Genomic DNA, 20,791 nt, shown 5'->3' on the forward strand with positions numbered 1-20,791 from the left:
GTGTTTGTCAGATTAATTCATTTTTGATAAGTTTGCTAATTTTATAATTGATGTTCTTTTAAGGCAATACAGGACATTCGAAAAGAATGGGCCAAACCCACCCAGGCACAGAGGCAGAAATTAGAAGCTCTCCAGAGAGAAGACAACCAAACAAAGGTGAATCAAATATTGCACCAAAAGGAATCCCCTGAAAGGGAGTTAAAGAAACATGTTGAAATTGGGCTGTTTCTATAATCTATAAACCCAACAAACACTACAACTTGGATTCAAAAAATCAGAACACTTTCATTAATTTTTCTGATTATAACATTAATAAAGACTTTTTGTTTAGAGGTTTTAAGGAATACAATTTATTGTGAGTCCTTTATCAAGTTAATTAATACAGACCCTCAACATTTTTAATGGCCACAGAGTATATATTTCATTTAATGGTCATGTTATCATTTAGCAAACCAATTTCCTTATTTTTGGAAACAAGTTGTTTTCAGCTTTTGCTGCTATCAATCACTTTGGCAGCAAGCACCACGAGGCCCAGGACTGTGTCTAATTTATACTCACCGTGTGTATTCTCAGGACCTGGTACGATTCCTGCTCAGGGTCTCTGAGCACTGCAGCCCCATCCTCTGTCTTTGAGGACGGGTTGTGTTACTCTTTAGGATATATTTCTAAAAGTCCATTTTTTTAAGTTTCCATAAAGATGGTACCAAGTCACAGAGCCCTATCCCCAAGTAATGAATATGAATCTGACAAGACACATTTTAACAGAAGAAATAGCCTCCACTTTATTGTGTTGTCTTTTTAAATTCTTTATATATTTTGCCGTTGTTCACTACTAAAGCATTGATTTTGAGCAAAATACAAAGAAAATATGGAGGATTCATTTATGCTTAGGTTGATAGAGAAACTAATTTTCAAAATGGTATTTTGAGAATTTTACTGACAAACTGGGGGGAAAAAAGGAAAGGGAAAAAGTATATCCTGCCATGATTTAGTATTTTCTCCCCTTGGTATTCCACTGTAGATTTGTCTCAGAAATTTTGGAATTTCAGTGTCTTTGTGTATTTGTAAATTTTTACAATTATAGTTTCTATTTTTATGGGTAAAATATTGCTGCTGCTTTGAATACAATTATCAATTTAAAGGACATTTCTGACTTCTTCATTTAGTAAAGAATATTATTTTTAACTATACTGCTGTGCTCTACCAAAATTTGTTTTTGTATTTTTGTTAGAAAACAATTTTTATTTCCTTTGGTAAGTATTACATCTGATTTTATGATACTATTTTAATGGTGGTCTTTTTAAAAATTTTCTTTGTGTGTATGCATTTGTCCTAATTTAGTCCTCTAAATTTTCTTGGCATTTTGTTCAAAATCAATGCCTTAGTGGTAAACACTGGCTGAATCTAAAGAATAAAAAAAGACAATGCAACGAAGCAGAGGCCGTTCCTTGTGGTAAAAATATGTCTTGTTTGTCAGACTCATTTATACACACTGCACAGGGACAAGGGTTGTGTGAGTTCCTTTCCATCCGAAAGAAATGGAACCATTATTTAAATTAATTGAAGCATGTTTCTCTTGAAGCATCTAAAAATATTGTTATAACAGCAGCATTATTTGTTTGTGAGGTTCTTTGTCTGCTAATGGAGCCAACATTTTAACTATTGCTTTATTTTATACACATGTGCAAGAAAACTCAGAATTAAAAATGAGTGAAATTTGCTGGACTGGTGGGGGCACAGTGGATAGAGCGTTGACCTGGGACACTGAGGTCCCAGGTTTGAAACCCCAAGGTCGTGGCTTGACTACAGGCTCATCCAGCTTGAGCACAGGCTTGCCAGCTTGAGTGTGGGGTTACCAGCTTGCACATGGGATCATAGACATGATCCCATTGTTGATGGCTTGAGCCCGAGGTTGCTGGCTTAAGCTCAAGGTTGCTGGCTTGAGCAAGGGGTCACTGGCTTAGATAGTCATGCTCATTCCTTTATGTATTGCCGAAGATACTTTTGTGCTAGAGCAGTACAGATGAGTAGTTGCAATAGAACCCATAACCCTACAAATCAAAATATTTACTATAAGGCTCTACAGTAGTGGTAGTCAAACTGGTCCCTACTGCCCACTAGTGGGTGTTCCAGCTCTCATGGTGGGCGGTAGCGGAGCAACCAAAGTATAAATAAAAAGATAGATTTAACTATAGTAAGTTGTTTTATAAAGATTTATTCTGCCAAACTTAGCGAAAATCTGACATAAAGTACTTGGTAAGTAATTATTATTATATGCTTTAACTTGCTGTAACTCTGCTTTATAAATTTTATAAAGTAAAGTTACTTCCCTACTTTATAAATCACCATTACTGTGGAACTGGTGGGTGGTTAGAAAATTTTATTACTAACAGAGATACAAAAGTGGGCTGTAGGTATAAAAAGGTTGACTACCCCTGTTCTACAGAAAACTTTACCAACTCCCAATCTAAAGGAAACTATATAAATATAGCTTCTGCAGTTTTACATGTAAATGATTTTCTCCAGGTATAGTCTTCTTAAAAAAACTGATTTTCAAGTAGATGATTCTTGCAGATTTCTGTCTTCTGGTTTTCATACAGTCAGCAATGCACTTCCTCCTGAATGGCAAACGCCAGCAAGCATTTTAGCAGTTACTTATTCATCTCCACTTGCTTGAGAAATGGAGCTTAACATTTTTTTAAACAAAAACTCTTGCCTGACCAGGCGGTGGCATAGTGGATAGAGCGTCAGACTGGGATGCGGAAGGACCCAGGTTCGAAACCCCGAGGTCGCCAGCTTGAGTGCGGGCTCATCTGGTTTGAGCAAGGCTCACAAGCTTGAGCCCAAGGTCACTGGCTCAAGCAAGGGGTCACTCAGTCTGCTGTAGCCCCACAGTCAAGGCACATATGAGAAATCAATCAATGAACAACTAAGGAGCCGCAAAAAGAATTGATGTTTCTCATCTCTCTTCGTTCCTGTCTGTCCATCTCTATCTATCCCTCTCTCTGACTCTCTCTCTCTGTCTCTGTTAAAAAAAATAAAAAAACTTTCATCTCTTTTAGATCATTGCATCCAAGAGTTTATTATAAAATATTTGTTACCTAACAGTAAGATAAACTAAAGATTTATGATGAGAAACTTCCTTATCAGGAGCATGAAACTTCCTTATCTGTAGCTGGATTACTCAGTCCTTGCCCCGCCCCTGCACAGGTAGGATCTACTCACACCCTGTCATTTCTGACCCAAAAGGAGGTCCAGCAGCAGAGTGCATGGGACACAGCACAGGGAGCTGGTACAACATGTGGTGGAGGGACTGGAGCCTTAATACTCCTCTCGCCTGTACCAAGGGTCCGCTGGTCCTCACTGCGCATGTCTCAGCCCGTTTATCAGCAAGTGCTTCATGCAGTGCTCAAAAGCGAAGTGTAAGTTACCTTGCTTCAGGAAAGGACTGGAAAACACCAGCTGTCACGGGAAGAGAGGGTTCTGATTTCACCATGTGTTAAAATGAGAGTCTCCCTCTGTACTCACACACCTCACATATCATCAGTCAGGGCCATGGTGAAAGCTGAAAGAACAAAGTGGAGGTCAGCTGATACCAGGTTATTTAAACGTAATCGTTACTTGACCTGTGGTGGCTCAGTGGATACTTCGTGGGCCTGGAACACTGAGATCACTGGTTTGAAAGCCAGGGCTTGCCGGGTTAAAGCACATACAAAAAGCAACTATGAGTTGATGCTTTCCGCACCTCCCCCACTTTCTCTCTCTCTGTCTCTCTCTCTCTCTCTAAAAATAAAAATAAAATGTAATTGTTAATGATTGTTAATGTTCACTTTAATAAAATCCTCAATAGATGTTAACAGGACAGGATGCCGGGGCCACAGGTGTGAACTGTAACTGTCCTCTGTTCTTAAGTCATGTCAGGAGCAAAGGAAAGAGCTAAACGTTAAACATCGCATAACTGCTCCCTTGGCACTTGGTTGCTGTCTGGAACTCTACTTAAGAAGCAGACTCACTCCTGCTCTCATTTCATGACTATTTCCAAATCTCTTTCTGTGACAGTTTATACCACCATTCCATAAAGCAGCCTGTAAAAATGAATTCCTTTCCTCCTACATAGACCTCAGTTTAGTTTTTTAAAGATGGTATTTTAAATGTACACTTTTTCTTATTTTGCTGTTATTATCTGCTGAGATAGAATCATCTTATTCAATTCACTCTTTTCTTCATCATTCATGCATTGGATATTTTTATTCTCGACTGTGTACTGAGCACTATGGAGCAGGGACACTCTGGTAAGTGAGGCAGAAACGGTCCCTGCACTGGGAGGTCACACCATGGACTTCCGCAGGCCTTACTGTTAGAGATCACAGGGGCATTGTCTTCCTTTACACTGTCCAGAAGAAAAAGGCATTCCCACTGTAACTCAACTCCATGTGTTCTACTAAAATGGCAGTAGCTTCTCACAGGAGGTTTTCTCTGTTTCAAGTGGTCCTTTGCTTCCTCCTATCTCCCCACACCTCCCTTTGGAGCAGTTTTTGGAGCTGTCCTGGGAGGTACGGCACTATGGATACGTACAGCTGGATCCCTGTACCTGGGACTACCCGGAACCGGGCTGTGGGGCCGTTCTTTCTGTTGGCAATAATGAGATCAGCTGCTGCGTAACCCTGCCTGATAACCAGACCCAGGACATCATCTTCCAGATGAACAGAGTCAAGTGCTGGCAGGTCACCTTCCTTGTGAGTATCTCGACACTGCCTTATCCATGATTTAAAGTTTCTACTCATGATTTTAAATCCTGTTGTTTTGGGATGACAAAGCTGATGTAAGAGACAGGTCTGCTATTTGAATCATCCATGTACCTCAAGTCATGAGCATCTCAGCCACAGCAAGCATCACCCAGTAGTAAAGTGTATTTACTGACTGGTGCAAGTTCCCCACCCATAGCAGTTGAGATGCCCATCTTCCCACCTTCCAACAACAGGCTTCTCTGCTACTGGAAGGGTGGCTACAGTAATAACAGCATATGGAAATAATAGCTATCTCGTATAGAGCACTTAATACGTACTTAGTACTGACAAGATCTCTACCCTTGGAAACAGGCTGCTACTGTAAGCTACACTTAAGGATCCCTGGCATTGTCCCTACATTGCCATCTCCTCCCAAGAAAAACCTGTGATCAGATTTGTTGAATGCCTACTTTGTACTGGATGCCATGTGAGGCATTGCCACATCTATTATTTAATTACATTCTTACAATGACTAAGTGAATTAAGAGGGATTATCCCCTTTACACAGAAAATGGAAGTTAGTTAGTAGAAAGACAAACTTTAGTAGAGCAACCATGACACCCAGTTGTTCAGTCCACAGAATCCAAGGGTATCTCTGATCCAGCAGAGTACTAGTCATCTCCCTTCCCCCGCCCCTTCTCTTTTGTGGGCCACTTCTCCCTCTGATCACTTCAAAAATGCTGATATTCCTATGAGTTCTATTTCTAGCATCTTTGCTCTACACCAGGGGTTGGGAACCTATGGCTCACAAGCCAGATGTGGCTCTTTTGATGGCTGCATCTGGCTCACAGACAAATCTTTAATTTGAAAAATAATAACGTTAACAATATAAAACATTCTCATGTATTACAGTTCATTCATTTCCTACCACTCATGGTCATAGTTGCAGGTGGCTAGAGCCAATCACAGCTGTCCTCCGGGACAACACCAAATTTTTACTGGATAATGCATAACATACACAGGTCATTGTGAGGTCAGGAAGTAAACTTCCCTCCTTTTAATCAAGTAGTCAGCTAGCTAATTGCAAAAACCCTTTTGATGAAGAAGATGGCTAAAAGAAAAAAAGATGAGGAGTATTGTACTTTTCAGCAGGAATGGACAGAGGAATTTGCCTTTGTGGAGAGAGCAGGTTCTGCAGTGTCTAATATGCGATGATAAAATTGCATTGATGAAATGGTCAAATATAAAGCGGCACTTCGACACACGCCATACTACATTTGCATCGAAATATCCAGTGGGGGACAGCAGGAAGAAAGCATGTCAAGAGCTACTGTGCAAAGTGCAAGCTAGTCAGCAGCAACTCCATGTTTGGACCCAACAAGGTGACTGGAATTCGGCTAGCAATTGTGAGAAACAGAAAACCATTCACAGATGGGGAGTATGCCAAAACATTCATGCTTGATGTTGCCAATGAACTTTTTGACGACTTTTCAGATAAAGACAAGATAATCAAATGAATAAAAGACATGCCTCTATCGGCAAGAACTGTTCACGATCCTACTATTATGATGGCAAATCAAATTGAGGCAACACAAGTGAAGGACATAAATGCAGCACCATTCTTTTCTCTCGCTTTGGATGAGTCAACAGACGTAAGCCATTTATCCCAGTTCAGCGTGATTGCAAGGTATGCTGTCGGTGACATACTACGTGAGGAAAGTCTTGCTGTTTTGCCTATGAAAGAGACAAGAGGGGAGGATTTATTCAACTCTTTCACTTAGTTCGCTAAAGAAAAAAACCTACTGATGGATAAACTTATTTTGGTGTATACTGATGGTGCTCCATGCATGGCGGGGAAAAACAGAGGATTCGTAGCGCTTCTTCATGAACATGAAAAGAGACCCATCCTAAGTTTTCACTGCATCCTACATCAGGAGGTGCTTTGTGCTCAGATGTGTGGCAAACAGCTTGGTGAAATGATGTTGCTGGTCATTCAGGTGGTCAACTTTATTGTTGCCCAAGCTTTAAATGATTGCCAGTCTAAAACACTGCTCGATGAAATTGGGAATAATTATCCTGGTCTGCTTCTGCACAGCAATGTGCGTTGGTTGTCAAGAGGGAAGGTGCTCAGCCGTTTCATGCCTTGTCTGAGAAAAATCCGGACTTTTCTTGAAATGGAAAACATTGAGCATCCTGAGTTAGCTAACACTGAGTGGCTCCTGAAGTTCTACTATCTTGTGGACATGACTGATCATCTGAACCAGCTCAATGTGAAAATGCAAGGTGTTGGAAATACAGTCTTATCCCTTCAACAAGCAGTGTTTGCATTTGAAAACAAGCTGGAACTCTTCATCACCAACATTGAAACAGATCGTTTACTACACTTTGAAAAACTGGGAGAGTTTAAAGATGCATGCACAGGAAGTGACCCTGCTCAACATCTTGATCTCCAGCAGCTAGCAGGCTTCACATCTAATCTCCTACAGTCATTCAAAGCGTGCTTTGGAGAATTTTGTGAGCACACGCACTCATCTTTTTAAGTTCATCACCCATTCATACGAGTGTGCAGTGGACAGCGCCAACCTGAGTTACATCCCCGGTGTCTCTGTCAGAGATTTTGAGCTACAAACTGCTGACCTGAAGGCCTCAGACATGTGGGTGAATAAGTTCAAGTCACTGAATGAAGATTTAGAAAGACTTGCACGACAGCAAGCAGAGTTGGTGAGCAAACGCAAGTGGGGAGAAATGAAAAACTTCAACCGGCGGACCAGCTGATTGTCAAAACTTGGAATGCACTTCTCGTCACATACCACACACTGCAGCGTGTGAGTATTGCTGTACTGACAATGTTTGGCTCTACATATGCATGTGAGCAGTCTTTATCATATCTAAAGAACATTAAGACCAACCTAGGATCACGTTTAACAGATAGAAGTCTCAACGCCTGCATGAAGCTTAACCTCATCACATATCAACCAGACTACAAAGCCATCAGCAAAACCATGCAGCACCAGAAGTTGCATTAATGGTAAGAAGTACTTTATTCATCATTGGTTAGCAATAGCATAACAACGTTATTAAAAATAATTCAGAGACTTACTGTACTTTAAAAGTGTTGGTCTTACATAAAATGCACACATTTACTTGTATTTAGTGTTAAACATATTATATGGCTCCCACGGAATTACATTTTAAAATATGTGACATTCATGGTCCTCTCAGCCAAAATGGTTCCCGACCCCTGCTCTACACAGTCTCTGAAATCAATTACCCAGAGCCCTCTCAAAAGGGCCAGTGTTTTCTTCTGCTTTCTCTTCACCAGGTGTCCCATGAACATCTAAACTCAACCTTTCCCCACACCAGATTCATTCATTCTGTCTCATGCTCATCCTAGGGTTCTTCCTCCCGTGTTTCCTATTTCTGTAAATTAAACTTTCACCACCACCCCCTAATTGCCAAACCATTAATGTTGAAATTATCTCTGACTTCTTCTCTCTCTTACCTTACATGTTTAATTGGTAGTGGAGGCCTATCCACTTTACTGCTTTACTTCCCCTCAAATCTCTTCCTTTCTGTCCACCCTCACAGCTTGGTCTCAACACTTCCTGCCTTACTGGACCCAACAACCTTCTAAACCTTCTCCTTGCCCCACTCTTTTGCCCTTGGGGTCAAAGAAGTTAATTTCACATGACTTCAGTCCTTTTAAATGTATGAGAACTTGTTTTGTGGCCCAAAATTTGGTCTATCATGGTAAATGTCTCATGTGCACCTGAAAAGAAAGTGTATTCTGTCACTATTGGTGGAGTATTCTATAAATGTCAATTACATCACATAGTTCATTGTCTTCAGCTCTCCTATGTCTTCATGCATATTCTCTCTACTTGTCCTATCAGTTATTGAGAGGAGTGTTAAAGTCTTCAAATATAATTGCGGATTTGTCTATTTCTTTTGAGTGTCATCAGTTTTTTCCCCTGCCTTATTTTATAATTCCAGTTGTATTGCTTTTTATTAGCTATACCTTTAAAAAATTATTTATGGTTACTTAAGAGTTTTTATGGGTCATGGGGGGCACAATGTGGGGGGCAGAGGGTGTTGCATTGAATGGTACACTTGAAACCAGGTCAACACAATAGATTGAAAATAAAAATTAAAAAAAATTTTAATATATATTTATATCTTATTACAGTCTACTTTCAATATACCACTTCACAAGAGTGTAATAACCTTACAACAATGTACTTATTTGCCCCATCTATTGTTTGTGATATCTGTTTCCATACTTTAATTCTATATATAAGCCTCACATTATAATTTTTTTGCATTAAACAATTATTTTTAGTTAATTTATTTATTTAATTAATTGTGTTTACATAGATTCTAGGGTCACCCTGATGCATCCCCTCCCCCTATTCCCCTCAACATCTCACTTACCCCCCTCCCTACAGCGTCCTCCCCACTTCCCTTCAGGTTTATCCCATCCTATCATCCCCTTTCCCTCTGTCCTCTTTTCTCTGGTCCCTTTGATCCCTCCTCTGTCTCAATTCCATTCCTCAGTTCTCATTATTCCTTGGATTCTTCAAATGAGTGAGGTCATATGATATTTTTTTTTCCTGCCTGGCTTATTTCACTCAACATAATAGTTTCCAGGTCCCTCCATATTGTTGCAAAAGGTAATATTCCCTTCTTTTTCACAGCCCCATAGTATTCCATTGTATATATGTACCACAGCTTTTTAATCCACTCTCCACTGATGGACACTTGGGCTGTTTCCAGATCTTCACTATTGTGAACAATGCTGCCATAATCATGGTGGTGCATTTCTTTTTTTCAGTTGGTGACATGGTGTCCTTGGGATATATTCCTATAAGTGGAATGGCTGGGTCAAAGGGCAGTTTCATTTCTAATTTTTTGAGGAATCTCCATACTGTTTTTCACAGTGGCTGTACCAGTCTGCCTTCCCACCAGCAGTGCAGGAGGGTTCCCTTTTCTCCACATCCTCGCCAGCACCTATCGTGTGTTGTTTTGTCAATGAGCACCATTCTGACTGGTGTGAGGTGGTATCTCATTGTGGTTTTAATTTGCATTTCTCTAATGATTAGTGATGTTGAATGTAAATCGTGAAACCATAAGTATCCTAGAAGAAAACTTAGGCAGTAAGCTCACCGACATCTATCGCAGCAATATCTTTGCTGAATTATCTCCACAGGCAAATGAAATAAAAGACAGGATAAACAAATGGGGCTATATCAAACTAAAAAACTTTTGCACAGCTAAAGACAATATGAATAGAATAAAAAGACAAACCACACAATGGGAGAACATATTCGACAATACATCTTATAAGGGATTAATAACCAAAATTTATAAAGAACTTGTAAAACTCAACACCAGAAAGACAAACAATCCAATCAAAAAATGGGCACAAGAAATGAATAGACACTTCTCCAAAGAGGACATACAGATGGCCAGTAGACAAATGAAAAAATGTTCAACATCACTAAATTTTTTATTTTGATATAATTATAGATTCATGTGCAGCTATAAGAAATGGTGCAGAGAGCCTGTGTACTCTTCAACCACTTTTTTTATTATTTTATCTTGCAAAACTATAGTACAATATCACCACCCTGGATACTGATAACGATACTGATACAATTAAGAGTCAGAACATTTCTATCACAAGGATCCCACCTGTTGGCCTTTTATAGTACCCCTGCTTTCTCCAACCCCCACTCCTCCTTAGCCCCTTGCAACCACTAACCTGTTTGCCATTTCCATAATGTGTCATTTCAAATACATTATATAAATAAAGTTTTGAAAGTGATGGGTATATTTATTACCTTGATTATGGTGATGGTTTCATGGATGTATACATGTGTCTAAACTCATCATATTGTATACATTAAATATGTGCAGTTTTTTTGTATGTTATACAAAAACAAAACTATTTTTAAATGAGGTAATGAGGTTCTGTATTGATCAGTTGGTGAAAATGTGATCAGAAGTTCACAGGAACCAAACCTGTATTTTCTCTTGGGCTATCATGCAGTATTTAGTAATTCAGTGTTTTATGGTGACTTTATAGAACATGACTACTGCGAATAATAAGAATCGACTATTCTGATGAAATAAAAATATATAAAAGCTAAGAATTTATTATCTTGGGGGGAAAAAAAGAATGTTACATGAATGGAATCCTGTAGCCTTTTGGGATTGGCTTTTCTTAGCATGATTCTCTGGAAATTCATCCACGTTGTTATATATATGTAGTTTGCTTCTTTTTGTTGCTGAGTCATATTGCATGGTATGGAACAGTTAAATTTTCTTTAGACATTTGCCCAATGAAAGGTATTGGCTGTTTCTAGTTGCTAGCTGTTATGAATAACGCTCTTATAAATATTCATGTATAGGTTTTTGAGCACAAGCCTTCATTTTTCTGTGATAAATGCTCAGGAATGCAATTACTGGGTCATATAGAAGTTGCATGTTTAGCTTTTTTAAGACAGTGCCAAATTGTTTTCACAAGTGGCTGTGCTAATTTACATTCCCACCGGCAAAGTATGAGTAATGCAGTTTCTCTGCATCCTCATCAACATTTAGCATTGTCACTATTTTTTATTTTTGTCATTCTGATAAGTGTGTGATGGTGTTTCATTGTGGTTTTAATTTGCATTTTCCTCAAGGCCTGTGATGTTGAACATCTCTTCATGTGGTTTATTTGCCATCTGTGTATCTTCTTTTATATCTTTTGCCCATTTTCTAATTGGATTGTTTCTTTACTGTTGAGTTTTGAAATACTTAATACATTCTAGATCCTAGCCCTTTGTTGGATATGTGGTTTACAAATACTTTCTCTCTAGGTTTTTTCTGTTCTCTTAACAGGTCTTTGGGTCTTTGTGGAGCAAGGCTTTTTAATTTTGACAAAGTCTAATTCATCAGTTTTTTTTATAGATTGTGTTTTCAGTGCCAAGTTTAAGAACTCTTTGCTAAACTCCAGACCCTGAATTTTTTTCTCCCTAGAGTTTATTCCTAAAAATATTGTAGTTATAGGTTATACATTTAAGTCCCTGATCCATTTTGAGTTAATTTTTGTATAGGGTATGTAACTTAGAATAAAGTTCTTTTTTTTAATTTTTAATTTTATTTTTTTTGCCTAGGAGAGTCCAATTGCTCTAGGACCATTGTTGAGAAGGCTACCATTGTTAGAGTATGTGTCACTACTTCATTCCTTTCTAGGGTCAATTAATATTTTATGATATAAATATAACAAATATGGTTTATCCATCTATCTATTGATGAACATTTGGGTTGTTGCTACCTTTAGGCTGTTTTGAATTATGCTGCTATAAGCATGTGTGTACAAGTCTTGTGTAGACATAGGTTTTCATCTCCAAAGGAGCTCAAGGTTTCTAGGAAATTCTTTATTATGACCTCTTCCTCGGATCTCTCTACTGTGGAATCAGACGAGGGGCACAGAGAGTATTTGTTCAATTGGTCTGAGTTTGGGTCATGTGACACCCTTCAGGAAGGCCGTGTTCCCTGCTAGGCCTGCTGACATAGCCTTAGGGGATGCGAGATGGTTTCCTCAAGGGAGTGTGCGACTCCTGTACCAGGAGAAAGAGGGATAGATGCAGTATAGCAAGAATCGCTGGTGTTTTCTACCAGTCTTGTAGCTTCGGGCCCTGGCCTCTCCTCTAAGCCTCTTCTCTCACCACCCACACGCCCTGTAGCCTGTGCCGCTTAAATTCCCTTGACTATCAAATAGTATCTTTTCCTCTACAGGGGACTCTGCTGGATATGGATGGGCCCCAGCAAACTCTCAACCGGAACTTGGAGCTCAGATTTCTGTACAGCGAGGAGAGTCGCTGGCAGTGGTTTGTCATTTACTCCAGACAGGTGAGTTCTCAGGGCAGAGCACAGAAACCCGCACGGAAGCTCTGGCTGCCGGGTGGAAGCAGCACTTACCCTGACCGTTACTTGTTACTAGAGTATGCTGCAACTCTCTTTTCGGGCTGTAATACTCTCTTCTGTTTTGTTTTGTTTTGTTTTGTTTTACAAGTCACCATAGCCTTCATATCCATTAGAAATGAATTTAGTTACCAAATAACAGAAGACTCCACCAGCAGTGGCTTAAACCAAGAGTCAGTAAGCTTTTTCTCAAAAGGCCAGATGGTAAATATTTTCGGTTTTGAGGTCCATTTGGTCTCTGTTGCAACTACTCAACAAATATGAGACATTCTTAGGGGAATAACAGGATGTTTACTGAGGAAGATTTGCAGTTACTTGGAGAGACATAGATTTCGGTTGTGAAGCCACCCTTTCTCCCTGAGCATGCGAAGTGCAGTAGTTAGATTTTATTATGGTATTTTAATCTAGTCTGTAGCAAATGAGTTTAAACCACTACAGAAAGATATAATAAACATTCTTTCAAAGGATGCCTAGAAAGGGCTTATTTCCTTTAGAGTGTGGGTTTATTGATATGCAGTCAGAGATTACTTTTGCAAAGGCAGAAATGTGGCTTGTGTGCCTTGCAAATACATGCAAATGAGGGCTTGAACCTAAATCTTTTCTAGGCCCTTTAACCAAAATCTGTCCCTTTATATTTAATAAACCTTACCTGGTTTATAACAGAGTCCTAACCTACATAGCTGCATATACTGTATAGTAATATGGAGTCAGTCTGAACCATGTGGGACACCATTAAATATCCTTCCTAGCTGCAGCAGCTGAGGGAGTGCTTTTTGTGTGGGTTACATATATGTACAGAAAAGCAGGGTTAGTCCTTGTCAAAACCAGGAGGTTAAAATTTATTGTATAAAACCCCCACATCTGTTAGCATTTCCTTATCAGTGGCAGTGCCTTTCTTCCCTCTTCCCTCTCCCCCCATTTCTCTCCCCTTAAAAATAAATTTTTATTTCCTATCATGCTCTACTCTCTTGCAAGACTTGGGGTTGTTCCCTCTATGTAGCCCCCTCTCCCTCTAATTATTTTTATAATATAACTATCCTTCAAGAGTTTTCTACAGGGGCTACTACCCCAACCCGAGCTTTGCCTCTCTCTTGTCCTTCCCATCTCCACTCCCCACCCAACCCTTGAGCAGAAACTCATCTTAGGTTCCTGTAACCTCAAACTTTGAGCTTCAGTTGTCTCCAACCTTGCTAGGGCCAGAGGGGAAGAGAGCAAGCCCAGAATTGGAGTGGGTGGAACAAGAGAGGAAAAGGGTTAGTGGGAAAGGAGCAAATGGGAAAATCGCAGGGAACTTTCAATTTGGCAAATAGGGGCGAAGATCTCGGGACAAGGAAGACCCAGGCTTTGTGTAGCATGATGGATAACATGTATGTCTTGGACTAACCATGATGAGGAACAGGAAAGCCACAGGTGATATTGGGGACAGCTGTCAGTCTTTAAAATGAATGATTGAAGATGCCAGAAAAATAAGAAAGTGAAGGAAAATAACTAATTTCTTTTTGGTTCTGTAAAAGCCATAAGGTGATTATATATTCTTTCAAACAGATGCGTTAATATTTATGCCTTGTAATAGGTCTCTTAGTTATTATGCATAGTTAACTAGAAGATTGACCAACATCAGCTCATTTGATTACAATAAGAAGCAGTTCTTATTATTTGTTGCTTGTATATAGAACATGAGCTGCTTACAAAGTAGTAAGAAAAAAAATGGGAGGGGAGGGGGAAGTTTTAAGAAGGAAAAAGATTAGTAATGATCATGGCAATTTTTCACCTGTCTTTTAAAAAATTACTGTAAATATATCCACATAATTAAGAAAATTTTTTGTTATTGATTAATTATATCTTATGCAAATTTATGGAAGTTAAAAAATAAATCTAAATTTATACTATTTGGAGGGCAGAGCTCAAAGTCTGCCTAGGGATGTGAGGAGGGAAGGAAGACGATCTCTGGCTGAGAGACTTCTTTATTTTTGGATTTCTTAGGCGTTTTTGCTGAGTAGCTGCTTGAAAAAAATGATCTCAGAAAAGATGGTAAAGCTAGCTGCAGAGAATCCAGAAATGGTAAGTGCTCTTATCTGTGTATATTTTTCATTTTAAGTTCCCACCATCAGCTGACACTAAACTACACTGATCAACTTGCTGGGACCCGAAGGAGGAATCCAGTAGTGAGCTCCTCCGCCCCCTGGGAGCTTAGTCTTGAGAATTCAAGTCATTTTTCCAATGAGAATCATTCTTGGATTGCTGAGAACTCTCTGACACTCTACACTGCATCCTTGTATTTCTACTTTCCCCACAAAAGGAAGAATGTGGACTTACCATAAAAGCTACGTTATAAAGTCAGGGTCTTGAGAGGTCTTTAACACAGCAGCAATGATCTTAAGCTCTACAGTTTCATCTATAGAAAGAACCCTAAACTTCATGATATTTCCACTGTGCCAAATTAAAATGCCTTTAGCAGTTGGGAGAAGCTATCAAGTAAAAGAAGCTCTTGAGCCTATAATTTTTTCTCAGTGTAAAATTAAGCTTTGTTTTTCTAGTCTATATCTCTTTAATAAAGGCCTAAGAACTCATTGAAAGGGTTGGTGGCAGGCTGTAAAAAGAACTACTGAGATAGAGTTACTTTTCTACTTGCTTTGTCACCATCATAGTATAAGGATGTCCCTAATAAGATAGTACAGTTTGATTTTTTCTTTTTATGATTACAAATACTAATGCCTGGTTGACATTTATAAACATAATTCTTTTACCAAATATTAACCTTATCTTTAAAAATACATTTGAAAACGTTCCCTAATGTTTTCATTTAAATTTAGTCCTTTATAAGATGGACAACATCTTTAGTTTAACATTGCTCTTCCTGCAGCTTTTCTCTAAGAAAGTAGTTTCATTTTATCCTTATTTCTCTTTCAGAGCTGAAAATATTTTCCCAGGGAAAATGAAAATGTAGTGCCTCTTGGTATATAAATAATTCAAAATGGACTAGAGTACCAAATCAAACAATAAAAGAATCAGGGATGCTGTTTTTAAAAGAATAATAAAATTTGACTTGGGGTGGTGAACACACAATATAGTATACAGACGATGTATTATATTGATAGAACTGTACTCCTGAAATCTATATAATTTTATTAACCAATGTTACCCCAGTAAATTCAATAAAAACATTATTTTTCTAAAAAAAAGAGTAATAAAATCTACTTGGGCTCCAGTAAAAATATGTTTCCTCAACTTATTTCAATACGGGTTTAAATATTTTACGTACTAGAGGGAATACAGTTGGGGGGAGCTAATCCTTTTTCATGCGCAGTATTCCTGCACTTGCTCTGTCATCATCAGAGTGGTTTCTGTTGATAATCTAACCACTTACCCCCGAATCGTAACTTCCCCCAGCTCTCAGAAACTGTCCTCCTGCTTGGTTCAGTCCATTCTCATGACAGCTGTAACATGTCTGTACTTCTGTCTTCTGAACTGTGTGAGCTATTCAAAGGCTGATGTTGCTGGGACATCAGATGACACTGCCCTCAGTGTCATCTGATATATATTCCCCAATATATATGTATGTAAAAAGAAGAAAAAGAAAAATCATTAACTGAAGTAAGTCTCATTAAAAGGAAGACATACTCTCAAATGTTGAATAAAACATAAGCTACCCATTACAAGGAAAATACTTGTACAAAGACTAGCTAAAGAGTTTGCTCAATAATAGACGGTAGTGATCTATCTAACATTTTCAAGAAAAGCAACCACACTACCTACATTCCTTAGAGCTGCACACAAATTGAAATCTATAGTTTATCCATGTGGCTGATCACAAAATCAGCATATTGGACAGCATTTGTATTACTTTAGCCAAAAACTCAACAAGTTTTATTTTCACAAACATTTTTTTTTTATTTCCTGTTTTTGTTCTTGAAAAGGCAAGGTAAGACCCTCCCTCTTGAAAATTGGGTTTTCAAGAGGGAGTTGTTGGGATAATTTACATTTTAGTCCGGAATTTCATCAACACATCCCTGGGTAGAAGGGGACCCTGGCATGGAAAAAACAGATCAGCTGTTTGCACTTCAACTGATTCTGAGACTGCTCTTTCAATAAAAAACAAGTCAGTTTGAATAGCTTAAAGGAGCCATAAAGCCTGATCAGCCAGTGGCGCAGTGGATAGAGCCTCAGACTGGGATGCGGAGGACCCAGGTTCTAGACCCCGAGGGCGCCAGCTTGAGCACGGGTTCATCTGGCTTGAGCAAAAAGCTCACCAGCTTGGACCCAAGGTCGCTGGCTCGAGCAAGGGGTTACTCAGTCTCCTGAAGGCCCATGGTCAAGGCACATATGAGAAAGCAATTAATGAACAACTAAGGTGTCGCAATGAAAAACTGATGATTGATGCTTCTCATATCTCTCTGTTCCTGTCTGTCTGTCCCTATCTATCCCTCTCTCTCTGTCCCTGTAAAAAAAAAAAAAGAGCCATATAAATGTCTGCCTGTGACATTCACACCCACATAAAATTTGAACTTACGCGTATCACCCACTGAAGGCCTGTATAGACTAGGATACAGGAATCTCTATTTTGCAAGGAAGAATAGATTCCAAGATTTTGATAGTCATGAAGAATTTGGGGAGGGAGAGAGAAATTGAGGAAATTATAACCAAATGAGCCCCTTAAATAAAGCAGATGGTCCCTAGAAGCAGATTTAATAGCACTGTTTTATCCTAGTAAGAAGGAAGGCGTAAAAGAAGAAATTTCGTGCTACCTTAAAGGGAATCGGCTTAGTTAGCTTTAGGAAATGCTTTCAAAGGTAGATTTGAAGTATTTATGAAGAGATGGTTAAGATTTAAAGTAAAAAAATGCACTAAAGAAAAATATAAACAGTCAATAAAAAAAGTCACTTTAAAGGCAATATTAACTGCAAGCCAGAAGGAATGAAAAAGCCTCCTACACTAATGCCTAAATTAGTTTTGTTAATGTTTGCTATTTTTATCTAGAACAGAGTTATAAGGATTATTTTATTTGAAAATAAAGTATATTAAGAGTAGATTTGGCTACATATTACAAAAAAAACAAAAGTGTCATCAGCAAAAGAAAAGTTTGTTTCTCTCACCTAAAAGAAACTCAGAGGTAAGTCTAGGGCTGAAATGGTGGCTCTGTGATGTCACCAGAGACCTTTCTTCTCGGCCATCTTCAGTGGCTTTCATCTCGTGCCCAGTATGGCTGCTTGAGCGCCAGTCATTACACCCACATTCTAGGCGACAAGTCTGAGGAAAGTCAGAACAAAGACCCTTCTCTTTTCTTTAAGATGTAGTCTCAGAAGTGCCACACAAAACTTCTGCTTACAGCTTACTGACCAAGAATTACTTACATCATAGACCCACACCTGGTTAATTTAGTCTTTTTATTTGCAGGGTTGTGTTGTTATCTCTCCAGATACATTCAGATGTTATTACTGTCAACAAAAGGTCACTTCTTACTACATAACAGGCGCACACTTCAAAGCCCCTATCTCTGAACCCAGTGGCCTTTTACATGGTCTGCTTTTACCCAAAATGAAAGAGAAGTGGAGAGAAAAAATATATATGGTGATAGAAGTTTGGGAGGGGGTGAGAGGTATGAGGCAAGCAGGAAGCAGAAGGCCATCTCGTTTTCTACCATTTTTTAGAAAACCAATTTAGAGAGTCAGACCCACTTTAAAGTGAACCTAAGGAAAAAATATACAAACTAATACAAATCTAAGTACGGATTACTAAAAATGTAAAATATTTTTTAATTCAGAAAATTATTTAGCATATTCCTGATACATCTCACATATTCAGATTATGGTTTGATATACAAAACTGTAACAACAATGATACAGTTCCAGAAACTCCTTAGGAACACATCTACTGTATAAAGTACATGTTTTCTTTTTTGTTGTCTTTTATATTTCTTTACATGCAGGGATTGCTGGTAGCTCACTCCATTATTCATTCTGTCCTTCTTTCTTAGTAATGTGGGCCTTGAGAAGAAATATATCTGCCAAGAAAGACTCCTTGTGGTAACTGGGTCCAAATTCATAATCAGAGTCTAGCAGCCATTGTTTACAGAGGATAATACACACACTGCATATTAGGGGAAAAGCCATAGACTGAGCTGCCATATTTCCTGCACGGCAGTCCTACAGTCGGAACTGACTTTATAAAGGACCTGCTGGAATCATGTTTTGACCAATGGGCTAAGACCTGCCCTGTCCAATTGGAGCTGTATAGCTATATCCTCATTTGCATCTTTATCAACCAAATCAGAGTAGCTCACTAATGGGGAAACCCAGGCAGATTGGAGGGTGGGAGAAAAGTGAGATTGTCACATTTATTTCTCCCGCTCTGTCCTCACTGGGCTGCTGCAGCTGTCACGGCCCTGTACCAAGGGTCATGCTCCTGAGGGTGGGGCTCTGCAACTGTAGTTACTCCCCTTCCGGTACCAGCTGCTCCTGGCCCCTTTAGGCCCAGATGAGGAAGAACCGAAGAACCAATCCCCCCCCCCACACACACACACACCCTAGTCCCTGGGGACTCCAACGACCCTCCATTGATTAAATTTACTCCTGCCCACACCTCCATTAACAAGTTCCTTTAAAAAGCCTCTTTAGTCACCCCAAGAGGGCGCCATCTGTTTTCTGCTAAGACCTTGACTGTTACGTTAAGTTTACTTTACACACATGAGGTAGATTCAAGTGCCTTGCACTTCAGTTTGATTCTTCCCTTGCTTAATGGTGCCTTTTGATTTAAACAAAGCCCCGTTTGGCTTTGATTCAGCATATGGATTAGAGCTCCATGAATTATTTCAGGATTTAGAAGTTCATTTTATTTTGTGTGAAGTCCTTTTGGAGTCTGTATTAAATCACAATATCCATAGGCAACCACCAAGGTTAAACATTAAGTTTCACTTAATTTTTGGTAACTCAATTACTCCACCATGTAGACACTTGTAATTGAAGAAATATGCAGAAGACAAGCAGGTGTGCCTCTGACTGGCAGCCGTCGGGGCCATTAAGAGGATTGTTATGGAAGGGGAACCGTGCTAGTTAAATGGGTTATTTGTGTGCACGCTTCTCTAGGCTGTGCTGGCTGACATTTTACTAATCTTCTTAGCAGATCGAAGTTCCAGAACAAGGCAGAAGTAAAAAATACCACATTCAACAAAGCCAGGTCTGTGAGTAAAATTATGTAATGGATACGTTATAATTTTGATAAATCCGTCCCCTTTCCCCCTTTAGTCTAGTTTTAATAATAAGCCAGAATTCTCATTTTTTAGAAGCTTTTCCATGTAGGTTAGGTAGGCCAATTGGAGGGCCGTCAGAGGGGTATAGTATGTTATTGTAGCACTCAGTGGGACTGGGAGAAATGCTTTTCTGAGTCTTTACTTAAAAAAATATATAAAATTTTTAAGAACAAAATTTTTTTTTGTATTTTTTTTTTCCCTGAAGCTGGAAACGGGGAGAGACAATCAGACAGATCCCGCATGCGCCCGACTGGGATCCACCCGGCACGCACACCAGGGGGCGACGCTCTGCCCACCAGGGGGCGATGCTCTGCCCCTCCGGGGCGTCGCTCTGTCGTGACCAGAGCCACTCTAGCGCCTGGGACAGAGGCCAAGGAGCCATCCCCAGCGCCCGGGCCATCTTTGCTCCAATGGAGCCTTGGCTGCGGGAGGGGAAGAGAGAGACAGAGAGGAAGGAGGGGCGGGGGTGGAGAAGCAAATGGGCGCTTCTCCTATGTGCCCTGGCCGGGAATCGAACCCAGGACTTCTGCACGCCAGGCCGACGCTCTACCGCTGAGCCAACCGGCCAGGGCCTAAGAACAAAATTTTTTAATGATTACTTTTCTACAGTGTGCTGTAGAAAACAACTTGTAAATTTATAAAGTACATTTTTGAGCATGTCGTTCTGCTATGCAGATAACAATAACAGGTAAAATCATAATAGAAAGCATTAATAGGCTTTCATTATTGCCAGGCACTGTTTTAAGCACTTTTATGTGGATTAACACATTTATCCTCACCACTATGCTGTAAATCAGTTGGGAAAACTGAGGCACAGAGAGGTTAAGTGACTTGCCCAGGTTGCACAGCA

General features: G+C 39.5%; 1 protein-coding gene across 4 annotated transcripts in view; it reads left to right on the forward strand.

Annotated features, from left to right (window-relative positions):
- Positions 1 to 20,791, forward strand: part of SNX31 (sorting nexin 31) — an 81,605-nt gene that overhangs the window by 56,703 nt on the left and 4,111 nt on the right. For 2 of the 4 annotated variants that reach the window (XM_066264639.1, XM_066264637.1), the window contains exons 9-13: positions 64 to 156; positions 4,533 to 4,736; positions 12,510 to 12,623; positions 14,679 to 14,756; positions 19,812 to 19,868. In XM_066264639.1, coding sequence (XP_066120736.1) covers positions 64 to 156; positions 4,533 to 4,736; positions 12,510 to 12,623; positions 14,679 to 14,756; positions 19,812 to 19,868 — 546 coding nt within the window. The remainder of the gene's footprint in view (positions 1 to 63; positions 157 to 4,532; positions 4,737 to 12,509; positions 12,624 to 14,678; positions 14,757 to 19,811; positions 19,869 to 20,791) is intronic. The other 2 variants (XM_066264638.1, XM_066264641.1) reach the window with 2 other exon arrangements.

This window comes from Saccopteryx bilineata, chromosome 3 (assembly GCF_036850765.1).
Source record: "Saccopteryx bilineata isolate mSacBil1 chromosome 3, mSacBil1_pri_phased_curated, whole genome shotgun sequence".
Lineage (NCBI taxonomy): Eukaryota > Metazoa > Chordata > Mammalia > Chiroptera > Emballonuridae > Saccopteryx > Saccopteryx bilineata.